The 15,873-nt window shown below is 40.1% G+C and overlaps 1 protein-coding gene across 1 annotated transcript in view; it reads left to right on the forward strand.

Moving 5' to 3' along the window:
- The window catches only part of LOC121926383 (mucin-5AC-like), a 184,857-nt gene that overhangs the window by 149,019 nt on the left and 19,965 nt on the right, over nt 1-15,873 (forward strand). Inside the window, 15 exon segments of the mRNA XM_042459323.1 lie at nt 1,043-1,095; nt 4,144-4,244; nt 4,853-5,004; nt 5,100-5,238; nt 5,327-5,440; nt 6,197-6,379; nt 9,410-9,465; nt 9,467-9,515; nt 9,517-9,622; nt 9,625-9,647; nt 10,822-10,866; nt 10,868-10,899; nt 10,901-10,974; nt 11,267-11,432; nt 13,329-13,469. Coding sequence (XP_042315257.1) covers nt 1,043-1,095; nt 4,144-4,244; nt 4,853-5,004; nt 5,100-5,238; nt 5,327-5,440; nt 6,197-6,379; nt 9,410-9,465; nt 9,467-9,515; nt 9,517-9,622; nt 9,625-9,647; nt 10,822-10,866; nt 10,868-10,899; nt 10,901-10,974; nt 11,267-11,432; nt 13,329-13,469 — 1,434 coding nt within the window.

Consider the following 15,873-nt stretch of genomic DNA (forward strand, 5'->3'; position numbering starts at 1 on the left):
AAATCTAAAGACTCACCTCTTTCGTCAAGCTTTCCCCCATGTTCACTAATTCCATTCTTCTTCCCTTGTGTTGCTGTATTGTATTGGATGTAATTGGTGCTTTGGTTTTTAACTGTTTTTAACTGTGATTGAATGATGGATATTTTTACTGCTGTACTGTATTGTTTAATGTGGGGGGGGTTCTTTTTATTGGATTTTGTAGTTTCGGTATGTTTTTATTACTGTTGTAAACCGCTGTGATCATGGGAATAGCGGTATACAAATAAAGATTCATTCATTCATTCAAGAATCATTTTTTGTCTAGGAAGTGAAAAGGCTTAATGGCAAAACAGAGAAAACTGGATAGAACTTTGACTATAAAAATGAATTAATAGGACTCTAGGAGAACATACATCTGCAACCCCTTTGCAAATTTGTAAAACTTCTCCTTGACAAGCATGATAAATTGAAGCAAGAAAATCCAGGTTTTGTTATACTGATTCAAATGTGATAACTAGCAGAACAACAGTTGGTTTTAGGAATTTACACTCTCCCCAATTCTGTATGAAAATACCTTAGACCAACACAGATCAGATCAATGTGAAACAACCCCACAAGAAAAACAGCTCAGGGCCTTATTGGAAAAGTAATCGTTTTTCTATTGGCCACAAGGTGGCATTGCAGCATTGTGTGATTTCAAGGATTTATTGTTGTTGCTGCTGCTGCCTTTAACTGAGCAAGACTGTATTGTACTGTACTGTTGTGTGTCTTCACATACTTTCTGACTTTGGTGATCCTAAGGTGAACCTATAATGGGGTTTTCTTGGAAGATTTATTGAGGGGATTTGCTTTTATCTCCCTCAGAGGCTGAGATAGTGTGACTTGCCTAAGGCCACCCAGTGGGTTTTCATGGCCAAGTGGGGATTTGAATCTTGATGTCTAGGTTCCTAGTGCAGCACCAAAACCACTACACAACAATGCCTCTCTAACCAGGCAAGAGCTTCTGCTTTGGATATGATTAGTTTGGAATTGTAATATACAAACCTTCCTTACTCTCTTACAGCACTTGCACAAAAGGAAAGCTTCAGTGCATTGGAGAAGTGATTCCCCAGCCAGGTAAAAATACCATTTTTATTTCTATAGATGTTAGGCTAGAGAGTGTATGACAATATATCTTTTACTAAAATCGTAAAATAAAGTACCTTAATCAAGCAAAGTAAATCTTTATGAAAAAGTAAGCATGCTACTACTCACCCCTTTATCCATATTTAGAGCACAATACTCATCTTTTAGTGGAGACAAAAACATGCATTACTAGCTGTATGTGTAGTTGTCATGCATTAATAGCTGTATGAGTTTGGAAGTAGACTGAGACCAGAGTAGTGTGGAACTAACTGACTGGCAACTCTTGGCATAGCATTTGATATTTTTGTTCTGAAATCTGGAACATGTCTATACACACACAAATACACAGGGGCTGGCATTCTGTCAGTGACATATGCATGTGTAAGTTGTGCTATGCACTATGGGCAAATTATTTACCATATCATAACAGACACAGTCTGCTGACAGCAGCAGAAGCAGTTACGCATATACCAAAGTTGCATATGCAGTTGTTCAATGCACATTTATCATTGTATTTTTGCATTGTGCATTGCTCATTGTGCTTTGTGCCTTGTACCATTGGCATGTGTTGTGCAATGTTGCTCTTCTGCATGGGAGTTGCATTATTTTAGTGTAATGTAACTTTGCAGGCAGATACTTACATTGAACTTAAGGGCTATTGGACTGCAGTCCTGCATGTATAATAGACTGAAACAATCTTTGTTCAAATTGTTCAAAGTGACACATTTTATTAATAAATTTTACCCCAAAATTGTTCATCAATGACCAAACTGATGAACTTTAGAAGCTTCACTTTCACTTCTGTCCAATATGTGCATGGGGGGGGAGTAGGGAGAGTAATATAATTAAGAACTTTAAGATTTCCTAACACTTTTGAAACTAACTGAGCAAAAGAAATTGATACGTTAGCTTTCATAGATTTAGGTCTAAAACACAGTGCAGAAATAATCCAGTTTATGACTGCTTTAACTGCCCTGGCTCAGTGCTAGGGAGTCCTAGGAACTGTAGTTTATTGTGGCACCACAGCTCTCCTACAGAGAAGGCTAAATGTCTTACAGTACTAGAGAATTCCCTAGTATTGAGCCAGGGAAGTTACAGTGGTCTCAAACTGGATTATTTTTGCAATGTGTTTTGGACCTTTTGTCTACTTCCTCAGATGCATGGGGTGAACTGATGCCCAGGAAAGACCTTTATAATCAGATTGTAGAACAGTGATGGAAATGCAAGGGTTGCGGGTATGGTGATGAGGTGACAAAATTCAGTTTTAACCAGTGGCATCACCAGGGGAGGATGGGGGGGGGGGTGCTGACTACACAAGGTGACACCCTAAGGGGAGGGGGTGACTCCACGGCTCCTCAAACATCTACCTTTTGGCAGAAATGAGCTGTGGCATTCGTCTGCTTCCCTTTAAAATGCTTTAAGAGATGGTAGGAGCGGAGTGAAACAGTGGGAGAAGAAGGCGAGGCCCCAGACATTTTTAAATTGAAAAATCAAATTTCAAAATTTTAAATTTTATTTTTTTTCAAAAATGAGATTTTAATTTTTAATATTATTTTTAAATTTTCTTTAAAAATAAAATTTTAATCAATTTTTCACTATATATATATATATATAATACATTCACTGAAGGTTGTGCATATGATATTGTAATTTGAAGGTATAATTTTAATTTTGCTAATTGTTTTTGTCACAACTATTAGCATTACTATGGCGGTTTACAGACCGCCCTTTTGGGGCAGCCTGTTCCCGCCCCTTTCCCTGCCGGATTGGGGCCTCAGCTGCCACAGCGGCAGCCTGTGAGGCCCCGATCCAGTGCTTCCCCACGGCCTGGAAAGGGGTGCCCTTGGGGCTTCATGCCCCAAGGACACCCGACAGTGGCGGGGGCAAAGAGAAAGGGGCCACTCAGCCCCTTTCTCATTTGTGTTGCTGGCGCAGCCTTGTAAAGGCTGTGCCCAGTGACACAAACCTGGAAGGAGCTCCATTTCGGAGCGCCTTCCGGCGCCACGGAAAGGGCACCCCAGGCGCCCTCGTGCAGCACCAGGTCGGCACTTCTGCACTGCTCCATTTGGAGGTGGTGCAGTCGTGACGTCCCAATGGTGGCACCCATGTAGAATGGGTGCCACCATTTTGTACGTACTAGGTACGTGCTAGGGTTGGGGCGTCTGGAAAGGACGCCCTTTCCTAACCCTAGTACATACCTAGTATGTATTTTTTGCGCATCTGGAACACGCCATTGTGTGGTATATGGGAAATGCTACTTATGAGTAACATTAGTGCAAAAAAGCATTACTAAGGATTCTGTATGGTGTGAAATAGAAGGAGGTCAATGTTGGGGTGACACCATGAGTTACTGCACCGGATGACACCAACCCTAGTGATGCTACCGGCTTTAACTGTGGTCATTGATGGACAGAGGCAGGAGGAAAGATGTTGCTTAAGGCCAGGGTGGTTGGATGACCATATGAATAGTGAGGGGAGTTTTGGAATGTGTTGGTTTCCATCAAGCAGAGACAATGCCTTCCTGGCACACTACACATAACATAACACTAGTTAACACCCCAGCCTCATGAGGACACTCTTGGCTAGTTTATTACATCTCTTTTCTGGTTCCCAGCCTGAACACAGTAAATTCCCAAACTTTCTCAACCATTCATATGGCCATCTACCCACTCTGGAAGATCGTGGATCTGAGCCAATTGTTCCAACAGAACTTGTAAAAGGGAAACAAATATTGAAACAAATTTTTATTGCAAACTGAAAATCAGCACAAATGAGTTGTTGTTTCTCAGCCTTTAGTAATATGAAACCAAAGTGACTGGTTATTCTGAACAATATTATCTGCTGCCATTTTTAGGCAATGAGAATGAAGACTAGGTTAATTTTTGAAAGAATCCTGAAAATGCAGCCTCTGACACAAATCCTAATCTCTTTAGTTTTCAAGGATTGCTTTTGATAATGGCATGCCCAAATTCACAAGTAATGAGATTACTCTGCAGTGACTAATATCAGATATCTGAGAAATTTCATCTACTTTTTCAGTATGTGATTCCCCCATGATCTACTTTGACTGTGACAATGCCACAGTAGGTGTCACTGGAGCTGAGTGTCAGAAAAGCTGCCAGACCCTTGACATGGGATGTGTAAGTGTCGATACCTTATAACCTTTTCTTGTCTTAATAACCAGCTCAGCTTTTGTATTAATTATGTGTTACTTGTAGAATTATCGCTGCATCCTAAATATATGAAACTGCTCACAGCACTTAGGATCTCATTTCACTTCTGGCAGATACTACAAAATGAGAATCAGGTAGTAAGAGATAAGAGACAATGATGAATGCTGACTCATTGAACAGATACATCAAGATCTCATCGACAGTTGTGGGAGCCTGGGGTTGGGAGAAGGAGGAGGAGGACCAGTTATGTTTAACCAACATATGTCATGATCATGATCCAGCATGTTAGGACTTCTATGGTTTACAGGAATGTGCTAATCTAGAAACATACTGGGATAAATGTAGACATATCCCAAGGAGTATTTTCTATACCGAAGTTCTCTTTTTAAAATAGGAAACAATTTGCACACATTTAAAATGGCAGACCTGGCTCTCAGTGGAGACTTAGCATGAATTCACCTTAAATCTTAAATAAGATGATAATTTGTATTCGCCTGCCCAGTATTTTAGAATCCCAGTATCCCATGCTGTTGATTTGCCAAGTAACATTATCTTCTGCCCTTCCTTTATTACAGTATAGCACCCAGTGTGTGTCTGGTTGCGTATGTCCTAATGAACTGATATATGATGGCAAAGGTGGATGTGTGGCTGCTGAGGAATGTCCTTGCATTCACAATGAAGCCACATACAACCCAGGGGAAACCATCAAAGTGAAATGTAATACTTGGTATGTGCAAGTACAAGCTGATCTAAAAGTATTGACCTCTCCTATCTACCTAAGAAAAAGATGTGCTAAATTCAAGTATGTTTCTATCTATGTAGTACTTGTAAGAACAGAAAATGGGAATGTTCCAATGAACCTTGCCTAGAAACCTGCTCAGTCTACGGTGATGGTCATTATGTCACCTTTGATGGCAAACGCTACAGCTTCAGTGGAGACTGTGAATATACTCTGGTCCAGGTATTCAATATTTCCCTGAGCATTTTCACTTGTATAACTCCATGTGGCAAGTATTCTCACAAACACTAAATAATTCTCTTCTCTGCAGGATCATTGTGGCAAAAACAGTACAAAGACAGGTACTTTCCGAGTTATTACAGAGAACATCCCCTGTGGTACCACTGGGACTACCTGCTCAAAAGCCATTAAAGTATTCCTGGGGGTGAGTAGCTTCCTTGAGGGTGCATGTTTAACACAGCATGTGAACCTAGACAAAATAATAAATAAATATAAATAAATAAATTGTGATAAGGGTAGCCTACTTACAATAAGGGAAGCATGAAACAGCTATATTAGAAAGGAGGTGTTAATAATACAATGCACAGCAAAGTAAATCCAAAGTTTGGGCTTAAAGTCATTTCTTAACATTTCATTGGTACAATGCTGAACCAAAGGGTCTCAGGCAACATTCTGCTGAGAAATCTTTAACATTTATTTTCTTTTTTGTTTTGCCACTTTTTGTGGTGGCTGCTTTGTTTTCCTTCCACACAGAGCCCCAAAGTTGCATGAGACTGCAGGCAGATGAAGAATAGTAACCAGACTGCAAGAAAATTGTTGATGCTTTCACTTACAAAAGCAGTGATGGCAATCAAAGAAACACAATTGGGGGGGGGGGGGGGGTTGAATAGAAACTATAATATTGAACTGATATACTAAGTACTGGGAGGAAATTTCTTCTCCAACTTTTCTGCTCTCAGACAGAATGGCAAAGTTCAAAAGGTGAATTGTCCACAATAATAAATAGAAAACACTGCAATAAATTCTGTGACTGAGATCCTATTGGCTCTGCCATCATATTTATACAGCTGGAAGAGACAAAGGTGCCAGAACTTACTGATAATGGGAAATGCCCCCTTGAATAGTTCCCTTGTGGCTAACAGTACTGGCCTACATCTGTGACTTGTTTTTCATCTTTCAGAATTATGAGCTAATACTGACTGATGGGAAATTTGAAGTGATACAGAGACAGCCTGGTGATAGTGAAGTGCCATACAAGATCAGATACATGGGCATCTACATGGTGATTGACACCACAGCTGGACTTGTCTTGCTATGGGATAAGAAAACCAGTATCTTCATCAAACTTAATGCAGAATTTAAGGTGAGTTGTGGATATCAAAAACAGTACTAACCTTTCATTTGCTTCTGAAAAATGTTGTCAAAAGACTTGTGTGTCTGTTTGGAAATTATCACGTGAGCCCCATTCTTGCCCCAATCATGCTTGTTAAAGAAAACATAAACATATCAGTTTGTGAGTAACCATTGTCACACATCCGGTCAATTGTGTGACTGGGACTTCTTCTGCCATCATAACTCTCTTCTACACTCCTCCTTAAGCCTACCTTCCTGCCCTGGGCCCTACCCAGCATACCTTTGGGGTTTATTTTATATTATTTTTATTTTAAGTTTTGAACAGAATTCTGGAGTTCTGCTAATGCAATTTAAGTTTTAAAAAAGAAAAAGAAATTAAACGAGGTTGAATATCAAGGTGGGGAACAAGGGGAGAGGAAGAGATTGTGACTGCTAGTCTTCCAATTGCCACATCAGAATTAACTGGGACTGCTATGTGATTGATATCTTATTGATGGGGTTGCCCTGTCAATGAAAAGGGATGCCCTATCTACGCATTGCAGACACAGAAGCTATGGATTGGAGCTAATGTCATGTGATAAGTATTGCCAAATATGCTATTTTATAACTATGAGGCTGTACAGACAGGCCAAAATAAAGCTGCTTCGAGTCACTTTGGAGATATGCTGTTTAAACAATGCATATGTCCCAAGAGGCCAGAAGCCATGGTAAAGCTTCACTCCAGTCCTAAGGACTGGAGCACGGCTTTGGCACAGCTTCTGGCCTCTTAAAAAGCATACCTCCAAAGTGACCTGAAGCAGCTTTATTTTGCCCTGTCTGTATGGACCCTATAATAGCAGTTTAGAAGCTGTGTGTGATTATCTCCTAAGTAACTGAAGACATTTAAATGATTGAGTAAATTGATTCATTAAACAGATCCTGTTAACTCCTCACTTCACAGTCAATTTAACAAATGCTGTTTTGCTGTATGAAGAGCAATTGGTAACTATGGGAATTTTGTCATGCTAACATGAAAGCACAACTAACATCATGTTTTGAAGGAGAATAAATGTAATTACAGTAATGCCACTGATCATTCTATGTCCTATCATATTTTAGTTAGCATTTCTTCTGGGAAACTAGATGTTGTCATTTTGCATGCCGAGTGCACATATAGCTGGTTAAAGCATTTATATGACCCAATACAAATCGGTGCCTTGTGGCACCCTCGGGTCAAAACTAGGTCTCGGAAGTGTGCAGCAACCGCACGCTCTCAAACCCTAGTTTGTGTGGAGGGCGCCATTGTTTGCAGTGCCGTCCACACACACACTCTCAATAATGTCGCATGTGACCCGTCCAAAACAGTGTGACGCCATGTTGTGACATCATCGTGACGCCCCAGAGTGCAAATGGCACCTCGGCAGTGGTCATTGCTGCAGCATGCAGTGCTATGCATGATCCGAGGGCCGTCCCTTTCTTCTCATCTGTCCAGGGCCTATGTAATAGTATAAATATGGCCAGAAATCGTTCAGGGACCTATGCACACATAAGTTTCCTTTATAGTGCAGCACATCCTTCTTCCGGCACTGTGGAGGTTGGTATTCCCTTCCTCACTCCACATGCCCAACGCATCACCCTCAATTTACTAAAACAAGCCCGCTCTTGCTTCACAGGAACTCCTTTTAGATGGAAGAGTACCACCAGTATTTCATAGAATCATAGGCCTATTACAGACTGCCAAAATAAAGCTGCTTGGGTCTCTTTGGAGTATGCTGTTTAATGATGCATGCATCTAAGAATCCGGAAGCTGCAAAAAGCGCACTCCAGTGCTTAGGATGAAGTGTGGCTTTGGCGCGCCTCCGGACTCTTAGGACCCATGCATCATTTAAATAGCATACCTCCAAAGGACCGAAGCAGCTTTATTTGGCAGTCTGTAACAGGCCATATAGAATCATGAATCCATAGAATCATAGAATCGTAGTAGCGTTGGAAGAGAACCACTGGCCATCCAGTCAACAACCCCTGCCCTGCAGGAAATTCCAAATCAAAGCATCCTGACAAGGCCCCCATCCAGCCCCTGTTTAACGACTCCAAGGAAGGAGCACTCTATCACCTTCCGAGGAAGTGCATTCACTGTCGAACCGCCCTTACTGTCAGGAAGTTCCCTCTAATGTTCAGGTGGCAATCTCTTTTCCTGTAGCTTGCATCCATTGTTCCGGGCCCTGTCTTCTGGAGCCATTCTTCCTCTGAAATGAATCTGGCAATGGATTCAGTGATATGATGAAGATTTGTGACAAAAATAACAAAACTTATGAACTCTATAGACATCAGTTTGATTAGAAGACAAAACCTTTCAGCACCTGGCTAATCATATAAGTTTGTATGATTATGTATAATTATGTATATTGTGTAAATGTATAATTCTGACAACTAGAATTAGAGAGGGCTCCTGTCCTTTTATGGCTGTGTAGAAGAGAGAATTTCAGGAGGTTTTGCTTGTTACCTGGCTATATGACATGCAACACCTGCTGAAATTCTCTCTTCTGAACAAATATTAAAGGCACAGCGTCCCCTCAGTTTTCACTCTCGGAACATTATAGGTGGATACATTCCTTCTCGACCCTCAATCGGTCACTACCCTCTGCACAGAAACATAAAATATCGAACAGTATCAAGGTAGGTGGACTTGACTGAGGTGCCAATGACCAGGACCAAATGTGAAGCTTCTTTTGTATGCCTAAGAGTAGACAAACAGCGAAGTTTTCCCAACACGGACTGCAAATTGCAATGAGGCCTGCTCCCAGAGTGTCACACAACTGCTATCACATTGCTGCAAGAGTAACCAGGCTTTTCCCTCTTTTTCCAGGCTTTATGTACTGGAAGAAGGCTCCTGAGAATCCGAGAACTGGACTTGTTTACATGGGAAAGTTCACAGTTTCATGAAATACAAAGTTGTCACCAAATAACCAATATCCTTTTCATTTTTTAAAAAAAAATGCATATCTCTAATCTCAGAAAAAATCACTCTTCCACTTCTTGTTTGTATGCTTGTTCTCTACAGGGTCAGATATGTGGTCTCTGTGGAAACTTTGATGGCAATGATGCCAATGATTTCACACCAGGAGCCAGTCATGGTGGGAGATGTTGTGGAGTTTGGTAACAGCTGGAAAGGTGTCTCCCACTTCCAGGAACACCACACGACCAGGGACCCCTGTAGATCAACAACCCATATCGTATGTCAGGGCCCAGAAGCAATGCAGCATCATTAACAGCAAGCATTTGCTCACTGCCACTCTCAGGTATGAACAAACAGTTGTTCAGATGAAACATATGGGCTTAATAGCGCTACATCTCAGGGACATTATGTGCCCACATTGAAAATGCTTGGAAACAGGATGCAACAAATCACTGTACCACAGCTGTTCATAAACATATATGTCACTCTTCCATTGCCAGAACAGACCCAGTTCCAGGGCTTTCTAGTTCTCAAACAATGGAATATTCATAACTGCATGTCTTTTACTACTGCATTTACACCTGCTGGTGTGTTATGTCTGGTACAAACTGCCATGGTGGTATGAACCTAGATGCAGTTGCTTAATTTTGTCATAGGGAACATTTCTGCAGGTAGTAGGGTAGTTAGCTTTACAACCTGGATTGTAAAGTGAAGCTCCCATTCAGATTTTCCTATAGCCCCTTCCAGTGCTGAAGGACATGGCCAACTCTGGGGTTGTTTAAATCTCTAGCGAAACAACAAAGAAGGTTAAAATACTAATGATTGTTCCTCTCTATTGCTGGGCATTACTATTACCGTGCTTTGAACACTTTGGAAGCAGCTGCAATCAATATAGGAATGATCCTTAAACTTAGGATAAATTTCTTTAAGAACTTTTGTTCATGCCCTTAAACTAGAGTGTCATAAGCCTTTTCATAGTAATGAAACAATAGACTTAACAAATATTCATTATATTCTCCTTCTTCGTATGTAAATAAAATTGCCCTATTTCTTTTTTTAAAAAAAAGCACTGAAACCATTTAATCCAAAATTTGGTTTTGTCCTAGGCTGGTGTCACCCTGTGTCACGGAATCTCTTTCCTTTAATGGACAGTCATGTTGACAATATATAGACTGGATCTGAATAAGGATAAAGTGTTGATCCGCAAACAGAGACATAGAGGGGAAAGATAAAAAGACAACAACTTATAATAGCCAATGCTGTTACAGCTTTTCTATTAATAACTTACCTGCCTAAGTTGATGCTGCATGCTTTTTGTATTGTTATTTTAAAAAGTAGAATCTTGAAAAAATTAAAATCTTTAAAATCTTTAGAATTTTTTAAAAAAGAAAACTCCTTCCAGATTTGTTAGAGAAAAAAGCATTACAGAGGAAAGATATGAATGTCTTCAACTCTCTCTTGATTGTGATATGCTAAGAGAGAGTATCATTAAACTAGACTTATTTCTTCCCTTACAGGTTGAACCTGCTCATATTATGACGCCTGGTTCTGATGCCTGCGCTTTGTGACACAGGAGGAGACTGTGAATGTTTTGTACAGCTGTAGCAGCTATGCCCAGGCATGCAATGAGGCTGGTGTCGCTGTTTCTTGGAGACCTCCATCCATGTGCCGTGAGTACCAGTCCATCCCATTTTGACAGGAATAAAAATTTAAAAACTGGTATTGCGCGAACCAGAGTAGGTTGGCCGATATAATAGGGTTGACGGGTTTTGTTGGTTTTTTTAATTTGCAGCTGTTCAATTTTGAAAGAAGTTATTGTTTTATGACAAATGCCCAGAATCTCCAGCCAGCAAAGCTAGTCCGTATGGTGGTTGACAGATTCTGGGAGTTGTAGTCTGAAAAAGTTCTCTTTGCTTTGATTTTGAGGAATAGACTCACCATATTTTTGTCTGTCTTCTCCAGCTCTGTTCTGTGATTACTACAATCCAAAAGGGGAGTGTGAGTGGCACTACCAACCCTGTGGCTCTTCTTGTCTGAAGACTTGCAGAAATCCAGAAGGAAAATGCATGCATGAGTTAAAGGGCTTGGAAGTACCCGTGATTATGAATCTCAACATTGATTTACCAGGGTACTTATGGGAAACAAAAAACCACATTGTATTCTTTCTAAACCACTAGAGTGGGCAACTTTCAGAGGGTTTGAGGAATCAGATTGTACTTTGTGCTATGCCAGATACCAATATAAGCAAAACATGACAAACTAATCAAACCCAGACATGATTGGGTGAACACTTTGAGTTTTGATTCGGCCTCCAGGACACAGAAAAAAGCACTGTTAGTAATGTGGGTTGTGGGGGGGGGGGGGGGGATACTAAGGGACTGGGGTGAAGAAATAAGCTGAAGAAAAGCCATGGGTCCAGGAATATTTACCTCTGTCATACACATTGTGGTGTCACAACAACGAGATGTTCAACATCCTGTAAATGGAGAAGCCTAGGAAGTATTGTGCAGGATGTTGATTGAATTAAGGATAGTGAAGTTGCTTGGTTTTTTTCACTATAAATTCCGCTAAAGATGGGGTTTAAACAGTAACAGAGGGAAGGACAAAGGGGTTGACCTACATCAGCAATCCAAAAGTATTTAAAAGCATGGAACCCAATTGTTTGTTGGAATTTATTTATTTATTTATTTTTATTCATTGCCGCCCTTTCTCCCAAAAGGGACCCAAGGCGGCACCAAATTAAAAACACAATAAAACAACACAATTTAAAGACAATTAAATATCTAGTTAAACATACAAAGTAGAATTAAAACAGACAAAAGTAAAAACCATAATCTAAACACCCCCTTCCCTACAAAACCAGGGTTGCATGATTTTAAAAGCCTTTATATATAGAAAATGTTTTTATTTGCCGTGAAAGATCAGCAGGGAGGGGGCCAGTCTAGCCTCCTGCAGAAGGGAAGTTCCACAGAGTGGGAGCAGCCACTGAGAAGGCTTTCTCTTCGTGTCCTCAAACAAGGAGCCTGTCATGGGGTGCGGACCGGAGAGGAAAGCCTTCTCCAGACTCTTAGGGCTGTAGCTGGACCCAATGAACTAGGCCAGACCTACTGAATCAGTTAGGTTCCATTAATTCAACTCTAGTTGGTTAAATATGTGTAAACTCCTTAATTTAATATGTCTACTGTAGTTGGAACAAACAATCGATTTAGGCTTTTATTTCTCCATATTAACTCAACTAGAATATTAACTTTACTGAAGTGATTATGTAAATAAATCCTAAAGATTATTGATGTTTGCATGGTTTAGCGATACATAACAATCATTTGAATGTCTGCTGTTAACATAGGAATCAGGAGTTTACAAACCGATCTTACTTGGCCCTCTTTTTGTGGCGTCCGTCCAGACCACCATGAAAACGAAACGTGGCATATTCAGCTTGAATGGGGTGCGCCCCTGGCGCGGCACCTTGAACAATCGTGGAGTCACCCCTATGTGTATATTCAAGATCTGTGATAAGAAGCAACTGTATTTTATCTGGCTTTATGTAACATTTATTCTCTCAGCATACTCTGTAAATAAACCTTTTACTAAGACTTCTACTTGAAGTTTTATCTAAGTTTCATTGGCATCTGTTTATTAGAATAGGGAAAGATACATTGATAAAATACTGATCTCAAAACAATAAAAATACCACCACTATAATAGACACTGAAAGGACTTTTTATGATGGGATTATTACAATGGACTTATAATCCAAAGTCTCTAGCTTGTATTGTTTATGATTGGCAGCAGTGGATGATGAAAATCTTATGAAATTACCAACAAACTCCTGTGACAGTGGTCTCACCTTTGCCCTTCAGATGTCTTGGCTTCAGTTCCCAGAATCCTTACCACTGACCCGTCCAACAACATCGGAGAACTAAACATTCGAAAACTGCATGTCAACAGTAATTCTTCATTTATGAATTTGCCAGAACTTTAAAGTCAATACCATACTTAGACTGATCCCTCTTTTCCTATACAGGTGCTATCCAAAGTCTCCAGACCATACGCCTATTTTGATGAAGATGACAGGATTGTGTCCCTCGGCATCAGTGTGCGCTTTTGAGACAAAGGAAACCATTAAACAGGAGAAAAATGCCCTTCAGACAAAAACTTCCATCATGTAACATTGCCTTAAAATGCCCAGGCGGAATATGCTTTAAGCTGAGACAGGCCCACACTGAAAACTGCATTTTTTTATAATGTGCTGAAAAGCAATGAAATCGTGGACCCGCATCAGCTGTAGCTACATGTTGGGCTAACCTCGGTCGTAGATCCAGCCCCCCAACCCACCTTAAATTTAGGCAATCTCCCACGACATAGAGCTCTGTGTCATGGCTAACAGGATGCTGCCCCCTCATGTAGAGCCTGGCAGGCAGGAGCAATGCAGGACCCTAAATTAAAATACTTCTAAGAAAAAAACATTTGTTTTCACTTTAAAGTGATATCCTGCTCTCAGTGGCATTAATGGTAACTAAGCCATCTACCTTCTTTTGCACATGTGGGCAATATCTTTAATATAGTGGTTAGCGCCTGCTTGTAAAAAATCAAAAATCCTATTAAAATAACAAAATTTTATTTTCCACCTCAGTTACCGACATCTGCTAGCAACTTGTTTTTTAACAAGCCCTACAATCTGTCGAAAATAGATAACTATGTGTGCATCAAGACGCAAGATCCTGCTTATTCTTTTAGCTAATAGAAGAATAATAAACAATACATATTTAATTTGCTTGCGTTAAATCAAATCTCAGAAAAGAACTGGGGGAAGTTATGAATGTCAAGAATGACCTTAGGCTGATTCGGGCATCTTGTACCCTCTATCATTGAGCAATCATCCTTTCCAAATTTAGTCCAAATTTAACATGAGCTTTTACGGTGCTGAAGCTATTTGAAACAGATTCAGCACTGAAAGTAGATCCTCATTGACATGGAGCTACACTGCCACACTTGAAGCTACTTCTTTGATCAAAGGATTTTTTTTTGTCCAACTTATACAGGGCAGATGCTTGTCTGATGCTCTCTCTCTCTCTCTCTCTATTATATATATCTCTATCTATATATCTAATCTATATATCTTTACTGCTTTATATTGCCATATACTGGGGTGTAAAGGGGTGGTTTTTTTCTTTTTGGTTTTTTTGTTTTGCTTTGTTTGTTTTTTGTTTGTTTTTTTTGGTGCTTTCTAAGAAATGTTAGCCACCTTCACACTTGTGCTCTTTTACTTCTTCCAGCCATTGCCTCACTGGAAAGCCAAACAGATATGTGGACAGGCGAAGCTGGTATGTTGACATTGCAGGGTTTTTGTTTACATATATGGTGTGTGATGACTTGAAGTCAACTTTTACATTTTAAAATAATGATGGTATTATAATCTTTGAATGCCAGCATGCTACTGCATCTATGACGGAGGAGAAACACAATTGGGGATGTCATCTAAACACAAAAAGATGGTATTGGAGGATGATTCATTGCAACTTGTGCTCGTAATGGAACCAATAGAGAGGAACATCTTCCAGTGTCAAACAACCACTACCACTTCTGCCCCCCCTACTGTATTTGTTATTCACTGCCCTCACAAGCAACTACTACTGCAGGTACCAAATTCTCATGACTCTGTTTTCCTGTTAAAGAAAACTGATCAGGAACATAAGAATCATGTAGTGCAACAGGAGGAATTTAAAAATGATTGCTGGTTGCTTTCGTTGTACATTTTATCGGCATGCCCAGTACATACTCATGCATATCTATTATAAAGAGACCAAGATTAGCGCCTACAAGCTTATTGGTTATCCTTATTAGAGTAGACCTCTGAATCACCAGGGAAAAAGTGAGTCAACACGTAAGTAAATCCTACTGATTCAGTCGTTCTGCTGTAATTGGAATCCCAGTAGAACTGAAGGCCTAGAACTTTATGAGAGACATCAATGTAAGTGATGTAATTTCAGATACACCTAAAGAGAGAGAGAAACTGTCTATTCAACCAGATTTTGCTTAAACTATAGGACCTGCCCAAAGACGAGATTGAAGTGATAGATACAGTACAAGGCGAGCTAATCCCAAACAGTGCTTGAGAGGGCACACTCTTAACCAGAAATACTAACTCGAAAACTTAAGTCCACCTCACGTTGAGGAAAAACTCAGTTAGTGTTATACTACCAGTCTTGTGTCAGGTGAAGTATTTCTGTGGCCTTCTTTTCTACAGCCCACCTGTGGGATTGCCTCCCTTCTTCATAATGACATCAAGGATTAGCCTATACAACCAATGAAAATCTCCTAAAGCTGACAACAAAATAACAATTATCATTTTCTTAGGACAGCAGGTTCCCTTTGTACTTCTTATACCACAGATCATTTTTGTATCCTCAGCGTTCAGGACATCCTTTTTAATCTTCTTTATTCATTCTAGTTGTCAACATGCTGACCAAAAGTGTGCCCATTTCTCTTTTTAACTGAATGCATTTCCTGGCCAGAGTATTTTCGCTTTCAGAAACGCTTAAATACTCGGGCCTCGCCTTCAATATACC

This window comes from Sceloporus undulatus, chromosome 1 (genome assembly GCF_019175285.1).
Source record: "Sceloporus undulatus isolate JIND9_A2432 ecotype Alabama chromosome 1, SceUnd_v1.1, whole genome shotgun sequence".
In the NCBI taxonomy this organism is placed as follows: domain Eukaryota; kingdom Metazoa; phylum Chordata; class Lepidosauria; order Squamata; family Phrynosomatidae; genus Sceloporus; species Sceloporus undulatus.